Raw genomic sequence first — 15829 nt, 5'->3', positions numbered from 1 at the left:
CAGGAAAATCTCAGCTAAAATGCTTTGTCTTTTCCTGAAAAGAACACCAATTTTCAAAAATGCCTGCAGCTTTCACTGGGAAGGTCTAGGTTTCAGTGCTTGCAAAAAGGCCTGTGATTTAGGTGCAAGCATGACAGAGTTATGTACCTTTTAACAACCTAAATTTCTCCCTGCTTGTTTGTGTTTAAGGATCTCTGAATACAGACAGAATAAATTAGAAAAAAACAGAAGACAGAAGAGACAGAGTCAGCAGACAGTTCCCACTGGAATTTAGCTTATCCACTCATGTCAGCTTTCCTTAGCTCTCTAGCAGACACTTATGAGCAAAGTATCTGTTTCCAGTACTTTCTGTTGATGGGCCCATTGAGGAAAACATCAACCACCTTCTTCTTGTCTTCTGCTCTTCTCAGCATTAGAAATCTGCAGCAGGGAATGAAAATTCCCAGATGGGCTGGTGACTCATGCTGGCCGTCAGTTTGGTACCACATGATAAAGATTTTACAGCATTTCAGTTCCTGGAGAGAAGAGGGTCAAATGTTCAAAAGTTATGAACTTTGTAAAAGCTGCCTCTAAAACTTAATACTTCCCTGTGAGTCCAATCTTTATTTACTTGAAGAAAAAACTATTTTTCCACTGATCCAGGGCTCTGGGTCTGGTATAGAAAAAAAGTGCAAGGAAATAAATAATTAAAGTATTTGCAGTTTCATGTAAATAAAGTCAGTAAGTATTTGAGTATCGACAAATTAACATTTCATAAAAATTGCCTTCTAGCATTCTCCTGAATGTTTCACTTTGTAATCTAATGGTCTGATATCAATATTTTTAATATTATTACCTAAATCAAAGGGATTTTCTAATTCACCAATTCTTTTCCCCTCTTTGCACAGGGATTGAGCCTACAGTCATGATTTTGGGAGCAATGTTAATATTTGCCCTGGTGCTTTGTGCTGTGGGCCTGGCTTCTCTCATCAGGTGAGAACTGGAGTACGTATTTGATTTGGTGCCACTTCTAGCTTCTGTGGGAGACTTGCACTTTAGCCAGCAGTTTAGACCATGTGAACACATAGAAGGTTTGGCTGTGGTCTTTGCTCTCCAGCCACATATCTCTTCACTAAGTGGCTTGGGCACTGCGGGCATTGGGTCTGCAGTCTCAGGACCAGCCATTTTACCCTTAATCCAGTCCAGATTTGGAAGAACTTTGCACTCTGTTGCTGGAAGGACTAGCTGGATGATGGCTCTGAAGCATTAGGAAGTTGACTATCACTCTGGAAGTGCAAAGTGTGCCGTACAAACCAATGACAGGAATTTTCTTTAAAAACATCACAGTGGAGACTGAGTGGGCTGCCATGTTAAATGGCTTTTTTCTTATTCCAGATCATTCTTCCCTGGATTTCTGTCCCTGATACAACCATGTTTCCTATGAAGCACCTAGGCTGACCCTCTTTACTTTCTCCATGTACTAAAGAGAGAGAGAGAATATCTCTGGAGAGGGTTCAGAGCAATTACTTAGGATACCTCTTTATTACCAAGCTGATTCACTCCCTGTTTTGAACTAGAGTCCAGCTCCCTGATCATTAACGTTGTGTATATATTAGTCTGGGCATGGGATCTTTGGGGGCAAATGAAGTAGTCTGCTGGGGAAATGACAGTTTCCAACAATTGCATAGGTCACACTTGCGTCCCGACTCTATATCCAAGGTGGACCCAAGGCAGCATGGACTGGGTGGTCCAGGAGCTATGGGTTGCTCTTTGGCAAGGACACTATGGCCATAAGCTAAGGTAATCTGCTCCAAACTGGCCCCTGGAGTAATCTGCCTCTCATTATTAATGTCTACATGGTGCATGGCTGAAATTAGAGTGAAACTTGACTGAAATTAGAAGACATATTTACTTAAAAGCAATGAGTTCAGCAGAGCAGGGTTCCTGGATTTTCCCATCCAGCTCTGCCTCTCAAATCATCCCAAAACATGTTTTCTCTCCACTACTGAATCATCCCTCCAAACCCAGATGATATAAGGCCACCCAGCAAGCAACACCCCAAACAGTTCCCCTACTTATAACACACAGCTGCTTCTGATACCTTATAATTGCAGGCACTGAGGAGGTTGCCTCCATCCACCGGCACTTTAAAGCCCTTGGCCACCAACCTCTACAATTACGTAAATAAAAGACAATCTTTCTGCCTACTCTACTTGTAAGCTGTTCCACAAGTACCAGACTGTGCTTGGGAAGGCTCAGTCATGAGTAAAGATGTATGGCCATCTGCAAGGGAAAAAAAAAAAAATTCTAACATGACTCAGACAATAATTTATGTTAGGGAAGGGCATGTCTGGAACTAAATTTAAACCACAGCATGGTCTGAGTTCAAATGTGGGAGCTCTGGTCTTAGCTCTGCCAGGGATATGCTGCATGACTTTAATTAATGAGTCACTCCACTCTCTGTGCTTTGCTTTCAGCAGAGGGGTGCTTTCCTCCATGCTTGGGGGAGAGGACATGGTTGACCGAGCAAGGTGAAAAGTACTTCAGTAATGAGTTTTTTGCGTGAAGCTGAGTTGGGTGGCTTGGGACAAAGCAGTTAGAGAAAGATTATAAAAAATCACCCCAGGTGATGCCTGTGGCCATATGGCCAAGGCTCCCTCTGAACTCCAAAAAGCTGTCTGTGCTCTTCTAAAATGCCTGGAGTGGTACATGGTGATCTATGGATATTTTGCGAAGTGGATTCCTTCTACCGTACAGTTAGCAAAAGGCATCCTATTGCCCACCTCATCAGGAAAAGTCTTAGGAGTGTGCAGATCAGACATCTGCTGTAGTGTAAACAAAGTTCCTTAAACAAAAAAAGTGACATTGAGGGCAATGGGGGAGCTTTCCCTTCCCTTGTCTGTTCCTGCTTGGTGAGGTTTTGGCTGTCTAATAGATATAGTGTGCTTTGTGCTCAGTGTTAGACCTTGACATCCGTTGAAATAGTGGGTTCAAAATGATGGGGTGTGACTTCTGCCTCTTTCCTGAGTCCCTAAAATGGCCATGTGGTGGGTATTAGTGTCAGATGTATCCCAGCTAAAAACTAACAATGAAACTCTGGAATATTTTGTATTGATTTGCACAAAGTGGATGTAAGCCTGTTTGAACTATCCCATGAACACGTAGTCCTTGACAGTGCACCATTTCTTGTTGTGGTCTCTTCTGCCTTGCAAATTCAAGGGAAGCTGGGTGAATAGCAGCATGCAGTCAAGCAACAAATAGCATCTTTGCTGGTCTGATGACTATACTGAATTTTCTCTCTTGCCCGAAGCAATTCTGCAAATCTGGTAGACTATCAAGAAGTGCAGAGAGTCACCCCTTGGAAAACAGGCAGCAGCATCCTGTGGAGATGCCAGAAGCACTTTTGTCCTGTATTACACAGTGCGTGATAGACATCCCATCTGGCTCAGGTCCTGGAAGTAGATCTGAATCAGCACAGTCTTCTTGATCTAATTACTCCTGACCAAGAAGAACAGCACTGGTTCAGCAATATTGCTTCCAAGACCTCCACGCCGCATTGCACTACACCACACACACCGAACTGCTCATCCCCTGTAGCTTTTCCCTCTGTACGAGCTTGCGGTCATTGCAAGGAGGTATCTGGCTGTGTGCTTCATACTCCACCATGCTACAATATAGAGATTCAGCCAGCACATTTTGATGGTCACTTGCATCCAGGTAGCTTTTATAAATTACCTGTGGTTCAGTTTAAGGCCCTAAAAAAGGCTGGTGTGCCTGAGAGCTGTTTGCTCACCAGCCACATTGGCTGATCTAATAAAAACTATTATTCTGTCCTAATGGAGAATGATTTGGAATATGAAAAATAAAACCAAGCAAAACAAAGTATGCATTACATACACATCCAATTCATATTTGTAACCAGATTGACTCAAGATGTCTATTTGTGATGAGACCCTTTGAGATTATAGCTTTTGTTGTCTGTGAATTGGATAACCCTTGCTGTTTGACTGAGGGGTTTTCAGTCCAAGTCAGGACATCATGGTTTGTCTACTGCTTTCACCCATGTCCATCCCTGCTGCCACACCACATGCTGCACTTTCCTTTGCTACAGGGAAGCCAGTTGTAGGGGACTCACTTAATGGTGGTTAACCTGGTTACCTACCTAAAAATGATAACCGTGGCTCTCCAAATCTCCCAGGCACAGTATCTTGAACAGCCAGCTATTCAGGGGACCTAACAAGATAATACTGACCTTGGATGACCTTGTCTTCATCAACGCAGAGCTACATAAAAAGGTAAGTCCTTCCACTCGTGAAAGTAATCTGGTGGGACCCTCGAAGACAGGTTTGCTGTATGGTATTCGCATACCCATGAAGGTCTGGGAAGTCATTTCCTTCACCATGCCTCATTTGCCCCTGCATATCAGAAAATTTCCAATATGCTGAGTGGTTTTGAGTCTTGGATGAGATGCACATGCAGTGTCAGAGCTGTTATGCTGATGTAAAATTGTATCCTTGGTTGTGTTTATTCTAACAGCCAGGGCTTATTCTTTGTTCTTAAGTATAGTTCAAGTATAGCAAAGTATAGTTCACGTCCATCTTAGCGTCTGCATCCAAACTACCTAATGGGAACCATTCTGGCTCCTGCCCAGAGCTGGGGCTCTCCTGGGGGAGTGTTATTTGACAGAGGCCAGAGCCATGCCCAGGACCGTGCCAACGATATGGATTGCTGTGGAGCAATCCCTTTGCTTAGGTCACTGGCACAGATACAGGCTTCTTGTCGATGCCAGAGGAGACACTTCCCTGTGCCTTGCTCGGAGAGACTCCTGCCTCCTTTGGTGTCTCCCCTAAGCCACGGCATCTCCATCGCCTAAAGTACCGCTGTAGTGTTTCCAGGCCTAAACAGCCTTTTAGAGGTATTCAGAGAGGTGAGATGGGAAGTTTGGGAGGATTGGGAGGTTGCTAGCATGGGTGAAATGTATGGCCCGAGGCAGAGCTGGAGTGGAGGTTTATACCCAAAGGCAGTAACTCTCTTGTACCTGCTTTTCTTGCCTTCCAGAGGCTGACCTTGGACAGTCTGACTGATGCAAACAGCATAGCAGCCGACAGCAGAAGCTTGAAATCCATAACCCGCTCCTTTTCCTTGAAAAGCACAGCTGCCACCCATGAAACCTCCAACGTGGCTTTGTATGAGGTAGGTAGGAACCTTGTGCACCTTCTGTTCACTGAGCTGCTCAAGTGAGGGAAGGCTTGGGCTGCAGTACTATAGGTCCCAGGGTGGGGACACTGCTGACGGACCCTAAGGGTGAAAATAAGTTACTCTCAAGCATGGACTTACCTGTGTTTAAGGTGACTTTACCCCAGTCCTCACCCTGACACTTGGAGTCATGTGGGGTGGTGGTATTCGACATTCATATGTAGCGTTGCCAGGTCTGGTCCCTGTTAGAGATGTCACCACCTAAAGGCACCATGAAGAACCTTTCTTACAAGACAGCCTTTAGGTAGTGACATCTCCAGTAAGGACCTTTCTTACAAGACAGGATCCAAATACATAGAATAAAGGCTATCGAATTCCCCTTTGTGCCAATAGGACTGTATGGAGTTTAAGCAGAGGCAATGGCCAAGAAAACTCAGCCCATCCATCGGTTCTTTCCTGAAAACACAGCTTTTTGAAAAAATAGCATGGCAATTTTTCCTGAAAAGGAGCAAAATAAACTGGATCATTAATGCCAGAGAAAAGCTCTGGACAGAGTTACTTTCCGTTTTAATCAATTTATCATTGTTTATCAGATACTAATACACCTTCCAGGTATGAAGTTCTGATCCAGATGAAGGTCCTGCCTCACCTCATTTTTTGAGGGTTTGCTGTGGATATTCTTGTTCGGGTGCAGTATAGAAAGAATCTGCTGCCAAGAACATTGAAAATCCCCAGCCACTTGCAAAGTCAAGGATCTGGAATTCACACCTAGGTCCCAATGTTAGCTGTTGCTCAGAAACTTGCTCTATCATTCACCCACCTGTATTGTGGACAGGGAGACTGGGTGTGGCTGAAAAAAATTGAGACGGGAGCAGTTCACAATCTGCGGCAAAGCTCCACCAGCATCTTGAGGAAGGTAGGAACTGGGGATGACGGGGCACGTGGAGGGAAGGTTGCTCCGGGGACTTTTGCAGCTGCGGGGTATTTTTATTCTCCTTGTCTCCTGTTTATCCATTGAATCACTCATCGTGGCTGTCAATGAGTCTTGCCCGGTGAAATCCGGTGGAATGGACCATGCACGATTGCATCTGACAAACTTACGCGTGTGTCAGAGTCAGCAGCTTGCAAAACCCCACCCTGGACCTGCCGCTTCAAAGCTGGTGCAACGCTGAATGTACAATGAGTCCTCTGAGTGACCTTGTCTGCAAAGGCAGAGTGGTTTGGAGGAAATCATGCCTGCCTGTGTCAGGGCACGATGATGCACTGGTAGCTATTTTCATGTGTTATTTGTTGACGGTGCGGCACAGACACGGTTGTGCATTTCTCTGGGATTTGCTTTGTGTCTACAGCTAGGGTGCCTGTTAGAAGTTTACTTTTAGTCTTCAATTTCATTATTATTACTAAATGACAAGCAAATGCATTTATTTTCCAAATTCAAGGCCATTAGTTGTTGGCAGCTACTGCTAACGTAGGAGTGGCATTTTTATGCACATAAATATAACAAATTTACCAGGGCATGTCTCCAAAGGCACCATTGATGGATGACTTTGGATCCCCCAGGCATGGTACTGCTTTCCAGATGAGACCAGAGCTGGTGCAAGTTTCCACATGCTGAACTCAGTTTACCCCAGAGAAGCCATCTTGTCCTAGTGAAAGATCCAATCCAGCTTGTCTAAAGAAAAACACATTTCTGTTCAGTTTGCTTTTGCTGTCTTGTTTTCTTCATCTTAATGGATAGGCTAAGAAAAGCAGAGCTTAAAAAGAGTGTGGGATAGCTGAAAGTAAGCAGCAGAGAGGTTTGCTTCCCCATCCTTGTGTGAAAGACTGGGAGTAGAGAATGAGAAGGACATCTAATGATACAAAGAAGCTTCTGAGTAGATGTCTGGCTGACTTGGTCTTGCTGTGATTCACCATCTTGTTTCAGATGAAAGATCTGCGTCATGAAAATGTGAATCTGTTCCTGGGCTTTTTCTCTGACTGTGGCATCTTTGCCGTAGTGACGGAGTACTGCTCCCGAGGAAGCCTGGAGGACTTGCTGAGAAACGAAGATATGAAACTGGACTGGATGTTCAAGTCCTCTCTCATGATGGATCTAATTAAAGTAAATTCAGTGCTCCTGCTGAGGCGTGACCTGCATGTAACTTCTATATTGACATAGCTATTTCATCCATGACTTTGGGATTTTTATAACGCAGGGAAAACCAATGTGAATGTAATTACACCGGTATACAGGGTCTTTAATGGAGACCTCTTATTCTTGTTGTTACCATCTGAGAGAAGCACTGTTTCGGGTAATAGGACTACATCCATGCAGCAGGATGAGAGATTAAAACTACACATCAGGCTAGAACTGATCACCTAGAACAATGAATTTTGTGACAAATTCATACTTTCCAAAGGCCCTTTCTTATCATAAATCAGACAGGCCTCCAGCATCGCACCAAACCGTAGTCATCTCCTGTCACAGGATGGCTACACTTGTGGTCACTTTAGAAGAGGGTTCACACACTTCCAATCATGTCCCATGTGTTTCCATCCCCTAATAGTGAACTACCAGTCTGGGACAGGTGGCCTACAGAGGGTAGACTGCCAGAACCATTCTTGAAGCCCATGGTCCACCTTCTGATCCTCCTTGAGGGTGCTGGGTAAGGGCAACCAGCTCTTAATGGTTTCCCTTGACCAAACCATTGGGTACCACTTCTGTCCACCTTCTTAACCCTTAACAACTTCTGAGTGCAATGGGTCCTAGGGCTACAGAGGGAGGCATCTGACTGTTCCTAAAGCTGCCAGTCCTTTCCAGTATTCCTTTAGGGTGCAGATAGCCCAGTTCTTGTTCCTAATCCATTTCTGAACTTTTCCCACAGTTTCATGGGCTGATCAGCACTGCATTTGACATAGAGTCAATGCTGTATTTGATGCCATCCCAGGTGACAATTTGGCTTGATGTCTCTGAATGCTGACAGATAATATCATTCTTAGGGAACAGCCTCAATCTTTTCTGTGTTTCACAGGGAATTAGGTATTTGCATCACCGAGATTTTGCCCATGGACGTCTCAAGTCTCGTAACTGTGTTGTGGACGGCCGGTTTGTGCTGAAGATCACTGACTATGGTTATAATGAGCTCTTAGAAGCACAGAAATGCCCATATATTCAGCCACTCCCAGAAGGTAGGTGCCATAAGGAAATTTTTGTTTTGAAATATTTGTCCATTGATTTAACAGATGCTTGTCCTAATGCAATTGCAGGCCAGTGGCCCCATAAGGATTTATGTGCTCAGTCTCATGACATCTGGTTATCTGTACACAATGCATTCTTACAGGAAAGGATAAGCAAAGTTTTTTCAGAATTCCTGAAAGTGAAGTGAATAGCAGGGTGTCATGGTAAGGAAAAAAAGATTTTATTGTAAGCAGTGACAGAACTTAAGCTTGTCGTAGTTGGAGAAGGATTTAAGTGCCCCTGAAATCTGATCAATCTTGAATTTCTGTGACTGGTGGAATTGGCTTCACATCCTTAGCCCCAACCCTCTATTTGAAATTTTAGGTTAACCCAAATACAAAGAGCCTTGTTTTGTAAAACTAAGCCATCTGGAACACGAGATGATACAGGTCTCTTTGAAATAGGTCCTCTACATGCCAGTTACCAAAGGCTGCCACGTGACATACCTACCACTTAGGGACAGCATCTCATAGGACCAGGTTTGGAGACTTTGACAGGATTTCTTTCACCTGGCCATTGCCTTGGGGTTCCTTTGGTATCTCAGTTTATTCTTGAAACCTGGTTTCAAGCAGTATGTAGTACTTAGATCCCTCTGTCATAGGATTTGTTTCCTACACGTTTCCAGTGTCTCAGATAGGGCAGTTGCCAGAAGACCTTCTTCTCCTCTCTTACAAAAGTTATATATTGCAGTAGCTGAAATGTTCCTTATTCCCATTACTCAGAACGCACAGTTACCAGGGTAACTTGGATTATAAAGACAGATCGTACTTCAAACTGCCACAAGCTGCTTTTACAGAAACTATTTTCATCTAAGAAGAACTACAGAATATATTTTATTATATTTTATTAATTGTTGCTTTGTAAAAGAGCAGAAACAGTAACAAGAAATCCAGGCTTCAGTGCCAGCATTTTGTCTGCGTGATATTTTCAAACAAAAAAAAAGGTGTTAACGCTTTTGGCAATGGTGTGAAGACTTCTTATGTAGATGTTTAAAGCTGGTGTTTTAGCACGTAAATTGTTAGTATAGCAAATACTTTTTTAAAGGTAAAGTGAAAGTTGGAAAATTCAATTTTTTGTCAGCATGGAAGTTTAATATTTCTAACACATCACAAGAAATAAAAGACTTGATCCAGTAAATAATGAAGTATGTTCCAACCTTTCCTCAAATGACTGAAATGAAGTGTTCATTTAAGCACTTAATTTGCAATAGTCTGAGCTCAAGTGTAAGAAACGTGATGCTCTTGATTTTTTTAGAATTGCTGTGGACAGCTCCTGAGTTACTGAGGGACCCAGACATGCTCAGAAAAGGCACGTTCAAAGGGGACATTTACAGCTTTGCAATCATCCTACAAGAAGTGGTTGTTCGGGGTCCACCATACTGCATGTCAGAACTCTCCGCTGAAGGTAGGCAACTATTTCAGTACATTTTTAAGGCTTTACACAGAGTGCTCAAAAGACGTCTGGCCAAGCCCCTTGAGTAAAACATTAGCATGGAAATAATGTCCCAGTCTCATGACTTTTCTCAGTGACAAAAGGCTGTTTTCAACAAAACGTCCATAATAAACATCAAAATGTGTGGTTCTGATCTCAGCCGCGGTACATGACTCATCACTGCTATCAGTGGGGTTGGAGTTCTGGGTACCCCCAAGACGATTCAGAGCTGGCCAGCAGTCAGACCCCTGCAGCACCTCCAGTTCCCTGTCAAAACTTTGACTTTTCATCATGGTGTGCAGTGAAATCTGGTGGCAGAATTTCCCATAGCTTGCAAACTCCTTTGATTCCCACTCATCAGCCCTTTTATGTATGTCATGGGGTTGAGGTTTTTGAGCTGGACCCTTTGCTAGCAACCTGTTTGCGCATCTGCCCATCTATTTTTCCTTAACTACTTTCCCATTTAAAGAGGTTCTCTCTTCAGCAGAGATCAAAGTGATACATCATGACCCAACTGACATATATAAGGTGGCTTGTAGCAGAAACAGCAAATAGGTGAACTCCTTAGAAACTGCTCATGGTGCAACTCTTATTAGTTCAAATCGTGTTGTCCATGCACAGGTAGAGCAAACGCATTGCAGTCAGGGTCAGGTCACAAGCACTTGAACAGGGAGGGGGTGAGAACAATCAAAAAAGAGCTGATTTCAGTGAAGGACCATTCTCAAGTTTTAAGCTGGACAGTCACCAAGTGGGGTATGGCCATTTAGTATCTGCCTGTTCAGCACCTGGAAAAATAGGGCCCTGACCTTGCTGCACCCCAAGCTCCTGCAGCAATGCAATGACAATGATGGTTGTGATGTAACCTGCTCTGTAATTCAGAGTTGGACCCATGATGTAGCCTATGATGTAATTAGCAGGTGTCCCCCCACCTAGTCCCCATGGGGAACCTCCAGCAAATGTTGCACGTAGTGCACTCCAGTTTCCTGACCTGATAAAATGATGAATTTCTACTCATTGTGTCCTAATCTTCAAGGAACTTTCACTTGTGGCGTGAACTTTCAAATCATCTGGGGAAGGCATTTCCCCTTGGCTGCCCCTGGAAATATTTGGGCCAGGTGCTTTGTTTAGTTCATTTGGTGGAGACTGGTGGGATGAGCCAGAGAGCTTTAAAGTAAACTGTCAACACCGAAAAGCTTTGGGTACTCACAGTAACAGCTGTGGAAATGCAGGGGTCCTGCCAGAAAGCGGGTGGTTTTCACTCCATTTGACTGCTCTCCACTACACAAAATGAAACCTTCAAGTACAATCACTTTGGGGTTTTTTTAAGCAAGAAGATACAGTTCTACCTTACAAAAGCCACATTTCCTCCAGGATATTCTTACCAAGAAATACCTAAATTGAAGTCAGGGTTGCGTTCAGACATCACACTCCCCCGTCCGTGCTTCAGCTTTCAACAAAACCTGCAGCTCCGTTCCTTCGCTGTAGTGCAGTTTTATCTAAAAACCGCAGATTCGAGGACTGATTTCTCAGGGTCTGAAAGCCCAAGCCCAGCTCCTTATCAGTCTTATTTCATCTCTAGATAGGGAGTACTTCCCAGACGTTGTTTTGAACCCAAACTCCCCCCCTTAAAACACTTCCCACTGTCTCCATTCCCATCAACCTCCTACACACTGGTTCCCAGTTACCAATGAAGCATCAGAGGCTGGTATCCTTCCTGTCTGGGCTCAACCAGAACCCTCTGCTCCCTTAGAGGACTGCAGATCCTAATGGAGGGAGTCAGAGGCAATTTCATTAAATACAGGTCTGCAGGCTCACACATCCATCTGTCACACAACCTTCCCCCATCCAGCCACTTTATTTCTCATAACATGGCTCTCCAGGGACAAGAAGGCAGATGAATCTCCTAACTTTTAAATCCTCCAAGAGACTCCTGGCAGAGGAAAGCAGAAACCCCCAGCTTCATTTGACACAGCCATTGGGTGCTGAGGAAAAACAGTGATGGCTGAAGGAGCGAGCAAGGGACAGGTGAAAACGTCTATGTCCTTTGTCCCCACCAAGACCCTCCATCTCACAACATGCTTCCCATTCTTCTCTTTATCACAGAAATTATAAAGAAAGTGAAGAAGCCCCCTCCCCTGTGCCGCCCAAACATAGCCCCTGAGCTGGCCCCCCTGGAGTGCATCCAAGTAATGAAGCAATGCTGGAGTGAAGCCCCCGAACGACGTCCAACCTTTGAGGAGGTATTTCATAAGGTCCGTGACTAGAGCAGCAGGTGCAATCCTTTGTTTGTACTTGGCAGTAAAGTGCATTTTTTTTCTTTAAGTGAGCCCTTAAATAATGATTAAATAAGTCCCAGAGCTCTAGTCTTGTCTTTGCTATTGGGTTATTTTGTGGGTTGTGGTGTCTGGCTTACACCTTGTCCTGAACTTGGGCTGCCACGGTACCACCCCGTGGGGTGTTAAGCAGGCGGGACATGGGCTTGGTGTCTTCACATTTGCAGTGTACCTGCACAGAAGGTCTCACGAAGATCAAAGATCTGTAAATTATGATAGCGTCTTCAGATCAGTATGTTTTTTGATCTTCTAAAGTATTTAAAAGGTGATTAACTTAAAAGAAAAATTCATCAAAGGCTGTTAAACAGAAAGATACAATGTTTGGCACAGGAGGTCTCTGAACTGCACATTGGTGGAGGCTGGGAGCATATCCCAGGGAAATATGACTGTACCTGAGCCCTGTTTGAACAACTTTCCCAGGCGTCTGTTACTGGCCAGTGTCATGGACAGGTACTGGCAAAATAAACCTCTTGTCTGATCCAGCAGTAGTGTTGCTATGTTCTTATAGGGTCAAACTAGGTAAACCAATAATTTTTACCTTTCAGTTCTATGAAACTATGAATATTTGTACACCCATGTGACTCCACTGTTGAGTCTAAGGCAGCTTCTGAAGCCACAGATTATCCAAATGGTCCAGAGGCTCAGCTTCAGGTCAAGAGGAGAAAGCACAACTCAATGAGGAGTTGGGGATGGGAGGTGGCAGTACGCATACATGCCAGTGTGCAAAGGTGGATTTAAGACCAGTAATACATAAGCAGGTTGCAAGTGTTGCTAATGCCCTGAAATTTGCACCGCTGAATGCAAATGGCTGCAAGGTACCCTAAAGATTAGTCATGGGATAAATGAGTGTGCAAATTTGCAGCATGATAAGACTCCATAACAACTCACATATGTGTTGTCATCTCATGGAAGGTAGTGTTTCACTTAACCCTTCCTGAAAGTTCAAAGAGGAGCAACGTGGTCCTGGCCAGCTTCCGTAGTTATCGTTGCAAATTCACCCTCTAGCTTGCCTTTTTCCTTTATTGTTGAACTCTTGCCACTGACAAAGTCAGTCTTTAGCATTGTCCCTTTAAAATAAATGTTTGCTTTTTGTTCCTTTCCAAACTTAGAGTGCTACAATGGTGTAATGAGATGGAGAAATAACTCTCCAGTTTGATTTTCCAGTTCAAAACCATCAACAAAGAGAAGAAGACCAATATCATTGACTCAATGCTCAGGATGCTTGAGCAGTATTCGAGCAACTTGGAGGATTTAATCAGGGAGCGGACTGAAGAGCTAGAGATTGAAAAACAGAAGACAGAAAAACTACTGTCACAAATGCTCCCCCCGTAAGTACTGGTACTTTAGACAGTTAAAAAAAAATACAACCCATAGCTACACTGGACAAAACTGTTCCCCAGAAGTGAGCAAGACTGCAGAGCTGACCTCCAATTTTGGCAATCTCCTTGCAATCTAAGTAAGAAACTTTAACCAATGCTTGTTACAGCCATATAGAACCTTCTATTTAGTGGAAGATCTTCTGAGCACAGTAAGACAAGAGTGTCTGAGCTCTTGGGCATGTACTACAAAAGGGTTTGTGCCCTGTCATCTTTGCTTGCGTTGTTATTTCAGATCAGTGGCAGAAGCCCTCAAGACTGGTGGCACTGTGGAGCCGGAGTATTTTGACCAGGTGACCATCTACTTCAGCGACATCGTGGGCTTCACAACCATTTCAGCCCTCAGTGAACCCATTGAAGTAGTTGACCTTCTGAATGACCTTTACACGCTGTTTGATGCTGTTCTTGGAAACCATGATGTTTACAAGGTGAGGAGTACCTGGGCATGAGGATCAAACTGTCTGTGGGTCAAACACTCTTGTAGTTTTAGTCTATGTCTCTTTTCCATCTTTTTCAATTTATTTATTTAATTTTTGATATAATGGTATTTGCTAGGTGGAGACAATTGGTGATGCCTACATGGTTGCTTCAGGGCTCCCAAAACGGAATGGAAACAAGCACGCAGCTGAGATAGCCAACATGTCCCTGGACATCCTCAGCTCGGTGGGAACATTCAAAATGAGACATATGCCAGACATCCCCCTCAGGATACGAATCGGGCTGCACACAGGTAGGCAGCGGCACTCGCCTGTGCCTGAACATCAAAGAACTCCTTTGCAATCGTATTTCCAGCTTTGAATGCTTTCTCCCTGCCTGCCCCAAAACAAGCACCCTTAGAAGATGCTTTAAAATCGTCCATAGCAGCAAGGGCATTAAAATGGAAACACAAACCCCAAGGAGGAAAGTGGCTTGGTATCATTTGGGGAGAAATTGTATATTCTGTCACAGTCAAGAACTAAATCAGACATGTTAGTCACAAGGGTTTTGTTGTAAGGGTGGCTCTTTGATGTGCCATAGGATCTTTACCGGTGTGATATGGAGACATCCCGTGATGTTTTTGTAACTCTGTTCTGAAATGAAAAAGCACAGAAAAACAGGCATATAGAGTGAAAGAAGGAAAAGGCTGGGGAGATTTTTTACAGGTAGGACATAACTGGAAGAATATGAGATACAGCTATTAAGAAAAAGTTATGTTATAAAGAAAGTAAATTATCGCTAATGTAGAAGTCATAATCTATTCAATTAACAGAAAAGTGGCTTGTTTAAAAAGAAAAGAGAAAGGTTTTTTTTATATATATATAAACTATAATTAAACTCCAAAATAAAACAAAAAAAAACCCAGTACAACTGCAGTTGTATAAGTGAATGTATGACTGGGATTTTAAATGGAGGAAAAGACATCTGCTGTTATCACAGAATCAAAATTTTTAGAAGAGACATGAACCTTCATAATAGTCATCCATTAATAAATTTTTCCCAGCTGTTTGTCACCAGACTTCTTGCATCTTCCTCTAAGGTACCAGGTACTGCCCATTGCGGGAAGCAAAACAATGAATAAGATTGTCCAGGAGTCTGACCCAGTATTACAGGGGGTTTTATCCTTCTGCCTGTCTGATAATGCCCACATTTTTGCAGCTTTGGCATACAAGTGTTTTACAGAAGTCAATATCCAGGTCCCTGTTGTACACATTGGGAAACAAGAGCAGAGGAAAGGAAGTATTTCACCCAAAATATCCCAAGAACAAAGCTGTGACTTGAGCAGAGCTAAAAACAATATTTCGTCTTAGCTGGCCGTTCACAGAAGTCTAAAGTGTTAAGGAATGATTGCAGGAGCACTGTGAGTGTTATAGTCTGGCAGAATTTAGATGACACTATGGCCCCAGCTTGTCTTGCTGAGAGCAGGAGTCTCTGGAGCACCAGCAGCACATTTTCAACATGGAACGAAGGGAATTCGGTGTGCAACATCTGCTGCTGCCTGTTGACAGCAGTTCTGCAACACATCTTCCGTGCACCCAGCCAAAAATCTATCCCTAGTTGACGTGTACGGGGGGTAGTTACATTTTTGCTTGTTTTTATGAACTCTGGGTATCTGGAAAGCAGTGTTGTGAGCTGTTGTGTAGAGTGTGAAAGGAAGAGGGGGAGGAATTTGTGTTTTCTTTCTAAAGAAGCAGAAGCCAGATCTTGTTTTGCACAGATCTGGCAATGTCATACTGTCATGAGAGCAGCGAGAAATGCATGCTCCAAAGCAAACCAGCTCTCTGAGCCACTGAGCTGACAGCAGAGTTTGATTAACCCTA

The 15829-nt window shown here is 43.6% G+C and overlaps 2 protein-coding genes across 6 annotated transcripts in view; one reads left to right on the top strand and one right to left on the bottom strand.

The window, feature by feature from the left end:
• The window catches only part of TSKU (tsukushi, small leucine rich proteoglycan), a 314781-nt gene that overhangs the window by 111760 nt on the left and 187192 nt on the right, over positions 1 to 15829 (bottom strand). The gene's annotated exons all lie outside the window — the stretch shown is intronic.
• The window catches only part of GUCY2F (guanylate cyclase 2F, retinal), a 52299-nt gene that overhangs the window by 9739 nt on the left and 26731 nt on the right, over positions 1 to 15829 (top strand). For 3 of the 5 annotated variants that reach the window (XM_052812428.1, XM_052812427.1, XM_052812429.1), the window contains exons 5-15: positions 888 to 972; positions 4178 to 4274; positions 5038 to 5172; positions 6011 to 6091; positions 7100 to 7276; positions 8187 to 8343; positions 9647 to 9796; positions 11927 to 12075; positions 13321 to 13484; positions 13768 to 13960; positions 14088 to 14262. In XM_052812428.1, coding sequence (XP_052668388.1) covers positions 888 to 972; positions 4178 to 4274; positions 5038 to 5172; positions 6011 to 6091; positions 7100 to 7276; positions 8187 to 8343; positions 9647 to 9796; positions 11927 to 12075; positions 13321 to 13484; positions 13768 to 13960; positions 14088 to 14262 — 1563 coding nt within the window. The remainder of the gene's footprint in view (positions 1 to 887; positions 973 to 4177; positions 4275 to 5037; positions 5173 to 6010; positions 6092 to 7099; positions 7277 to 8186; positions 8344 to 9646; positions 9797 to 11926; positions 12076 to 13320; positions 13485 to 13767; positions 13961 to 14087; positions 14263 to 15829) is intronic. The other 2 variants (XM_052812430.1, XM_052812432.1) reach the window with 2 other exon arrangements.

Source organism: Harpia harpyja, chromosome 17 (genome assembly GCF_026419915.1).
Source record: "Harpia harpyja isolate bHarHar1 chromosome 17, bHarHar1 primary haplotype, whole genome shotgun sequence".
Taxonomy (NCBI): Eukaryota; Metazoa; Chordata; class Aves; order Accipitriformes; family Accipitridae; genus Harpia; species Harpia harpyja.
This window is presented reverse-complemented; position numbering and strand designations above follow the sequence as displayed.